This window comes from Leptonychotes weddellii, chromosome 11 (genome assembly GCF_054177405.1).
Source record: "Leptonychotes weddellii isolate Sample4059 chromosome 11, ASM5417740v2, whole genome shotgun sequence".
Classification (NCBI taxonomy): Eukaryota; Metazoa; Chordata; class Mammalia; order Carnivora; family Phocidae; genus Leptonychotes; species Leptonychotes weddellii.
The window spans coordinates 4,377,644-4,385,010 of record NC_138379.1 but is presented as its reverse complement, the minus strand read 5'-3'; the positions used below and the strand labels follow the sequence as shown (position 1 = coordinate 4,385,010).

The window sequence follows — 7,367 nt, the reverse complement described above, 5'->3', positions numbered from 1 at the left end:
GGCCCTGGCCCAGGCTGCACATGCAGGTAGGACCGAGGGAGCCTTTCCTGGGGTGCAGGGGGGAGCCCAGTCTCCCGACACGGGGCTGCAGCTGCACAGTGTAATCCCTCCCCTTCCAGGGCGTCCCACTGGCCGGAGCCTCCACAGCAGCACAGTGGCAGCGACCTACAGTGAGTCCTGGGGCACCTTGACCCTCAGGCTTTCCTGATCATGAACCTGCCAGAGGCAGGGGTGGAGGCCTGGGTTCTAGTCCTGGCTTTGCCAGAGGCTCCCCCTCTCTGAGCCTCTGTTTCTACTCTGTGCGATGATCAAGACTGAATATGATTCATGGGGGCAGGGTCTGTCAGTGAGGGGGTGGGGAGCCTTCCCTGTGGCCACACATTGAGCTCAGAGCTCCCTTACGTGGGACAGGGAGGGAGCTGCCAGGTGTGAGGCTCGGGTGTCCGTCCTCTGCCAGGACCTCACCGCCCAAGCCCCTTCCCACCCTCCTCAATTCCTGGGCTCGGACGGCTGCCCACACACAGGGAGAAGTGGGCAAGGACTGCCCGGAGCCAGAGACAGGCCCTGAAGGGTGCTTGCTGAGGCCGGAAGGTTTGATGAATGAATAAGCCCTTGGGGCCCAGCTGGAAGGAAGACGAGGCCCTGTCTCCCTGAGTTGGATTCCTCGGGGACATGGGCACATGAGAGGCCCTGCCACGACCCCTTCTAAGCCCACCTCCCCTGCAGAGTTCGTGAACATGCGGGACCCCTCGATGGACATGAAGGCGGTGACCGACAGGGCGGCTCAGACCCTGCTGTGGACTGAGCTCATCCGAGGTGGGCCCTAGGGGAAGGGGGCTTGGCAGGACGGGGGATGGGCACAGACTGTTAGGGAGGAGGGGCTCCCACCCACCGTGCACCTGCTGCCCACAGGCCTGGGCATGACCCTGAGCTACCTGTTCCGGGAGCCTGCCACCATCAACTACCCATTCGAGAAGGGCCCACTGAGCCCTCGCTTTCGGGGAGAGCATGCACTGCGTCGGTATCCATCGGGAGAGGAGCGCTGCATCGCCTGTAAGCTTTGTGAGGCTGTCTGCCCCGCCCAGGTGAGCCCCTGACGCCTGCTGACCGCCACCCTGGCCCCTGCCACTCACGGGGGAGGCTGCAGCCCTGAGCAGGCCACATGACACCTGTGGGTCCTGCCATCGGGGATCTGGTCAGCGGTGTGAAACCTGGGCTTGGGAGCCACATGGTGGTACCTGAAAGTCTCCAGTCTTACCCTGAACGCAGCAGCAGTTTTAGGATCTCTGTGTGTGTGCCTGTCACCAGCCCCAAGGACACACGTGCCACAGCTGAGGCCTTCCCTGCCCCCGGGTGCTGCTGCTTTGAGCCCCCAGCATTAGTTCTGTTGGAGGGCCCTACACGGATCCCCCCGCTGGAGTCAGGACCCATTAGTGTAGGAACACATCCAGTTGGGGCGCCCGGGTGGCTTAGTCAGTTAAGCGGCCGACTCTTGGTTTCGGCTCAGGTCATGATCTCAGGATCGTGAGATCAATTCCCACATCGGGCTCTGCGCTGAGTGCGGAGTCTGCTTGGATTCTCTCTGTCCCTCTGCCCCTCCCCCCTGCCCCCTGCCCGCACTCCGTCTCTCTCTCAAATAAATAAATTTTTAAAACGAAAGGAAAGATCCAGTTGAGGCTCTCAGGCAGACCCATGGGCGTGCCCAGCAGGAGCGCCAGGCACTGTGGTCACTCACCGTCCACACAGTGAGCGCCCCCTCCCAGCGGCTGCTGCAGGCCATGGGCCGTGGCCTTGATGTCTCTGATCCTGGAGCACAGGAAGGCCATGAGCACCGGGCATGGACCAGGCACTGTTCCAGCTCATGACTTACTTTTACAGCAACTCCAGGACGTAGAGGTTGTTTCCCCCATTTTTATAGAGGAAACTGAGGCACGAAAAAACAAGGCTACCAGCCTAAGGTCCCACTGAATAGTGGGCATTACACTCCTGGGGACACGTGAGGGCCTTTGGCAAACCCCCTTTAAACATTCTTCCGGCCGTGGGAGGCCCCAGGCCTTCTCGCTGCTGGCATAGGCCGTACCCAGAAACTGAGGGTTAAGGACCTACCTCGAGTCTGGGCTTTGCCCCTCACTTGCTGTGTGGCTTTGGGAAGCCCTTCAACTTCTCTGAGTCTCATCCATGAAAGGGGGATAACGATGTAAATGGGAAGGTTGTTCAGTATACAATGACCAGCAGTCGAGCAAGTCCTGGGGACCCCCCGCCCCGGGGCCACAGGTGCTGCAGTGAACACGGCATGTTACAGCCCTCCCCTCGTGAGACCTGGTCTCTCCGGCAGCAGGTGCCGGCGGTTGACAAAAATGGCAGCTAGGGCAGTGTGACGGGGGCCTCTCGGGAGAGGCAGTGGGAAGGGCACATCAGGCTGAGAGCGGGTGGCAGGTCTGCTCTGGGGCCCTAGGGTGAGCCCCCAGGAGGGGGCAGACACGAGCAGTCAGGGACGCCCGGTACCCCTCTCCCAGGCCATCACCATCGAGGCTGAGCCGCGGGCCGATGGCAGCCGCCGGACCACCCGCTACGACATCGACATGACCAAGTGCATCTACTGTGGCTTCTGCCAGGAGGCCTGCCCGGTGGACGCCATCGTCGAGGTGAGCGGGCCTGGGGTGGGGCGGGGCCGGGGGCAGAGGCTCTTCGGAGGGGCCTAACGGGGCCGCACCTGCACCCGCCCACAGGGCCCCAACTTCGAGTTCTCCACCGAGACGCACGAGGAGCTCCTGTACAACAAGGAGAAGCTGCTCAGCAACGGGGACAAGTGGGAGGCCGAGATCGCCGCCAACATCCAGGCCGACTACCTCTACCGCTGACGCCCCCCGCCCGGCTGGCCCGCGGCCCCTGCCGCCCAATAAAAAAGCTCTGCCCTCCCGCACTGCCTCTGTCATGACTCAGCTGGCCAGGCCGGGACGGTGCAGCCCGGCTGCAGCCCGTGGGTCCCTCCCCTCGCAGGCCCTTCAGGGGAGCTAGCGGAGGTGACCTGGCCTTCCCGTGGGACTCTGGGGGCCGTGGCTGGGCCGCCAGCCCCCCCTGCTGCGCACACTTCTTCCTGGGCATACTCCCCAAAGCTTAGTCTCGGGTCTGCTGTCCCCACGATCCTGGATGTCCAAAGGGTAGGGCCACGCACAGCTACGGCCCTATGGCTGTCAAGTCTCCTGAGGCTTCGGGCAGAAGGCCAGCGAGTGGCGGAACCTCAGAAAGGCCAGGGTGTCCTTGTTGGGGGCAGGGAGAGGCCTGCTCCAGGGCAGCAGTCACAAGGAGGTGACACAGGCCCTGCTGCCCCTGAGCTGGCCTTGCCTCATCTCCAGCCACATCCCCTTTCTGCCCCAAGTTCCCCAGAGCTGGCTGCAGGGCTTGGCTGCCGCCCTCGGAACTTCTGCTTTGCGATCCAGCAGAGGTATGGTTCTCTGCGGGGCCGTGTGCTCGCCCCGTGCGGATGGAGCGGCGAAAAGCCGCCCCCCCGGGACTCGGTGCCAGGCACCGTGAAAGGGCTTCAGCCCGTCCCCAGCTGTGAGCACACCAGCTCAGAGAAGGGAAGCGACTTGCTCGGGATCACACAGCATGTGTCCCATGAAAACACTAGCTCAGGTCAGGGATCTGGGCCCCTCCTTCCTTTTCCACCGTTTCCAAAAGCACTCTACAAAACACTAACCTCCCGTGATGCTTTGTCTAAAGAAAAGGGAGGAGAGTTGTTCCATGGACCAGTCAGCATGGGAAATGCCCCAAGTGCCCTCTTTCCTCGGATAGGCACTTCATGTGAGCACATTCAAGGCTCTGAGAAGGCCTGTAGCAAAGAACCCCAGCCTTCCTCCAGCTCATTCCCTTTGTTCATGACTGCTGACACCTGGGCCATCGTCCTGGTGCTGAAGTGGGCAGGCCCTGCCTGGGCCCCCACAGCCTAAGGAACAAGGCGCAGAGGTGAGAAAGTGCAGGACCCGAAGGGAAGAGCAGAACCTAGGAAGTGTCCGTGTGCCCAGCGCCCTGCAGCCCTAGTGGCTGTGGGAGGCAGGAGCCCTGCAGCAATGAAACGGGCTTGCAAATTCTAAATCACCTCTAACTGCACTTTTCCCAGATAGAACCAGCATTAGGTCGTTGTCGTGGAGCCTATATTTGTACACAGAACACATCTGTTAGAAATGGGTCAGACTGTCCAGCTCCTGACTTGGTTCTTTCCTTTTCTGACTTGTCAGAAACTTTGTGCGTGATTCAGGAGGGTCCTTCTAACGCCGTTTTGTAACAGCGGGGTTCCGGTTTCCCCTGCGCCAGGAAGTATTGGCCTGAGGCCCCCACTGGTGCTCAGTTTGGTTGTGTTGAGGGTCCCTCCCCTGGAAACGGGCCTATGATGCCCCAGAACTGGGTCCCCCCATTTTTCTGAGGATGTTGACCTTGGCTGTAACTGTTTCCACCCCCAGCTCTGGGCCTCTGTTTGCCGACAGCTCCCCTACCCCTCAGAGGACCTTGCCATGTGAGGTTCAAGGATCACCAGAGCTGAGAGGCCCCCTGTCCCTCCTGTCCCCAGTGGGTATGGTCCTGGCCTGTCCAGAGTGCAGGCAGCTGGACATTCGTGACCTCCGTTCAGGGGTGCTGGGACATGACCAAGCGGGGGGCTCATTAGCAAAGTCACTGGGACACCCCCAGCCGCAGGACGAGCAGCAACTACCATTGGGTGCCCTGCCCTGAGTGGAACAACACAGCCATGGCCCAGCCCTCAGTATCCCGGTGCCATTGAGGAAAAATGCCCAGAGAGGGGCAGCATCCACCCAAGAGCACAGAGCCCTGGGCCTGGAGCCTAGGTGGGCCGGGCCCTAGGCCTGGGTGGTCAGAGGCAGGAAGATGTAAGGACGGGGTGCAAATGCGGCCTCAGGAAAAGGGTCCCAGAGGTGGGGAAGCGGGCTGGGGACACGCGGCTCTTGGACCCCAAGCCTCAGTGTTTTGGGGTCCCATCAGCGAGCCCTCTAGGTGGGGGGGGGGTTTCCCATCCTCGAGCCCCGGAGGCCTCCCCGCACCCGCATCCCGGCCACGTAGGCGGGCGCGGTCGGCGCTGCTCGGTGTCTCCGCTCGGGAATCCCGGCCTCCCCGCCCCACGCCCCCAGTGGTCCCCCAGCCTCCCGCGAGGAGGCGAGGGCGGGCAGGGTCGCCGCCCGAGCCCTGCCTCCCCGCCGGCCGCTCGCGGGACTCCGGTGCCCCTCCCCACCAGGCCCGGACGGGACGGGGCGGGGCTTCCGTGGTCCCGCCCCTTGCGGCCCCGCCCGCCGGGGAAAGTGAGTTGCGTGGGCGCCGCGACCCGGAGCGCAGAGCCGGGAGCGCAGAGCCGAGCAGTGGCGCGTGCGGCCGACCCTGGGGTGAGTGTGCCCCAGCCGGGGTCTGCAGAGCCCCCCAGCTCCGACTGCCACCCTCGCTTCGCCCTGCCCCGGGAAGGGGTTCCTGGAACCCCCGCCCGGCTGGGTCAGTGCATGCGACTCAGTCTGCCGGCCCGCCGGGTGTCGGGCCTTGGTGGGGGCCACAGTGGCGACGAGGAGGAGGAGGAGGTGGGGGAAGGGAAGAGGAAGAGGAGGTTGGGGAGTTAACAGCCGCTAACTACTGGGCCCAACTCTGCCCATCCTGGTAGTGCTCTGGTGGCGCTCAGGGCTTTCTCTGTGGCATCTTCCTCGGAGGGAGGGACCCATTCTACAGATGAGGAAATTGAGGCCCACCCAACTAGGAAGAGGCAGAGCTAGAGGCAAGTGGGGTCACTCTAACTCTAGAGCCTACCAGTCTGGAATAGGGGAAGCAGCAGGCCGTCTCCTCCAGCTCAGCTCTCATCATCATGGATTAGAGGCTCAGAGGAGAGATCTGGTGGGTTCCTGAAGGAGGTGGGGGGCGGATAGAGTGAGGAGGGGGCTGCAGTCTTGGACTCTGAAGGCCACAGGACTGAGGAAACTTCATTTGCTCCATTAAAAGGAGTGGGGTGGCCCCTGGCTTGGGTAGGGGCCAGGGAGGAGGGGGGGAAAGGGGTGAGCCAGTGGAGTCCTCAAATGTGGGGGAGGGGTCTGACCAGGTTCCTACACACCCCACCCACCCCACCCAAGGGTATTCCCGCCCGAGGGACTTGCCCTAGGCTAAGGCCCTGTGAGTGAGGGGTACCAGGCTGGATTTGCCACAGCCTGGGGCTGCTGCACCCCCTGGGTCCCCAGACCTCGTTCTCTACAACCCCCTCATCTGTGCAGCCCAGCCTTTCAGGGTGCCCTGGGGAGAGAACTGCCCTCCCCTAGCCCATACTGTGCACTGGGACTTCCAGACCTGCCTCCGGCCTGACTTGGCCACTGGCTGACCACCTGATCCCAGACCTCACCTCTCCAGATGCACTGACCCGTCCGTTGAAACTCTGTAAAACAAGGGTACAGGGTCCTCTTTCCCCAGGATTGCTCTTAGGTTTCAATGAGGTAGCATGGGTGAAGGGTTACGTGGAGGCTCTATTTTTGTCTTATCACTCAGGTCCTGTCTCTCCTGGGGGTGGCAAGTCCCATTTACCCGAAGAGGAAGTAGAGGCCCAGAGAAGGTGAGAGACTCCCCCAAGGACACACAGCCAGTCACAGCTTGAGCCACACTCTGGAGCCTGGTCCCCGGCCCTCTGGGGATGGAACCTAGCTCCTCCTGCCCACCCTTCCCTGTCCGGGACCCTCTCTGCCTTCTCTCCTCTTCCAGGCTGGGGCCGGGGCTGCAGTCCCTATTTAGACTGAAGGAAACAGGCCCAGGGGAGGAAGTGACCAGCTGGGCAGGGCCCCGCTGACCCAGACAGCAGGCGGGGCACTTTGGCACCAAATGATCACCCTCAGTTGGGGACCTCACCTGTACCCGTCCCCTTCCCTGACACTTTGAGCGCTAGGGAAACTGAGTCCCACAGAGGGGAAGTGGCTGGCCCCAGGCCCCAAGAGCAGCGGCTGTGGAGTCCTGGCTCATGGCTGGGGCATCTGCAGGGCTTCCCCCCGCGGCGTCTGGGCAGGGCCCCGCCAGGCCGTCCTGCCCATGTCAGCTTCCACAGTTTCGCTTTCGTGGGTTTCGACACCTGGAAGGCTGTTTCCGCCCCTATTTGGCCATCGGTCGCCAAGCGGTCCAGGCCTCGGTGGAAGGTTCCCCCGCCCTCAGGCCTCTCTGCCCTCAATGAGGCTCCCACCCCCTCAGCACACACAGACACCTCAGGGAGGGAGGGGGCTCCAGCTGCCGGGGGGCGGGGCAGGGACAGCCCCAACCTCAGCCCCGGCTGTCTGTTGTCATGGATGGACGCTCCTTGGTATAGAAGGACAAGGGTTCATGGCCAGCCGAGGGCTGTGGCAGTTAAG

General features: G+C 62.8%; 2 protein-coding genes across 7 annotated transcripts in view; both read left to right on the top strand.

Annotated features, from left to right (window-relative positions):
* Positions 1-6: 6 nt before the first annotated feature.
* Positions 7-2,920, top strand: NDUFS8 (NADH:ubiquinone oxidoreductase core subunit S8). Its single transcript, XM_081797666.1, has 6 exons — positions 7-26; positions 120-170; positions 727-816; positions 913-1,085; positions 2,517-2,645; positions 2,730-2,920. The coding sequence occupies exons 3-6, from the start codon at positions 738-740 to the stop codon at positions 2,859-2,861; spliced, it is 513 nt and encodes a 170-aa protein (XP_081653792.1). The 5' UTR covers positions 7-26; positions 120-170; positions 727-737; the 3' UTR covers positions 2,862-2,920.
* Positions 2,921-5,280: 2,360 nt separating this feature from the next.
* Positions 5,281-7,367, top strand: part of TCIRG1 (T cell immune regulator 1, ATPase H+ transporting V0 subunit a3) — a 10,713-nt gene continuing 8,626 nt past the window's right edge. For 3 of the 6 annotated variants that reach the window (XM_081797663.1, XM_081797664.1, XM_081797662.1), the window contains exons 1-2: positions 5,281-5,390; positions 6,523-6,586. The gene's annotated coding sequence lies outside the window, so the exon portion shown is untranslated. The remainder of the gene's footprint in view (positions 5,391-6,522; positions 6,587-7,367) is intronic. The other 3 variants (XM_031039469.2, XM_031039468.2, XM_081797665.1) reach the window with 2 other exon arrangements.

Excerpts from the sequence above, each read along its gene's own strand:
- NDUFS8 (XM_081797666.1), top strand. The coding sequence starts at position 738 with ATGCGGGACCCCTCGATGGACATGAAGGCGGTGACCGACAGGGCGGCT. Across the intron at positions 817-912 it reads GTGGACTGAGCTCATCCGAG|GCCTGGGCATGACCCTGAGC; the intron begins GTGGGCCCTAGG and ends TGCTGCCCACAG. Across the intron at positions 2,646-2,729 it reads CGGTGGACGCCATCGTCGAG|GGCCCCAACTTCGAGTTCTC; the intron begins GTGAGCGGGCCT and ends ACCCGCCCACAG.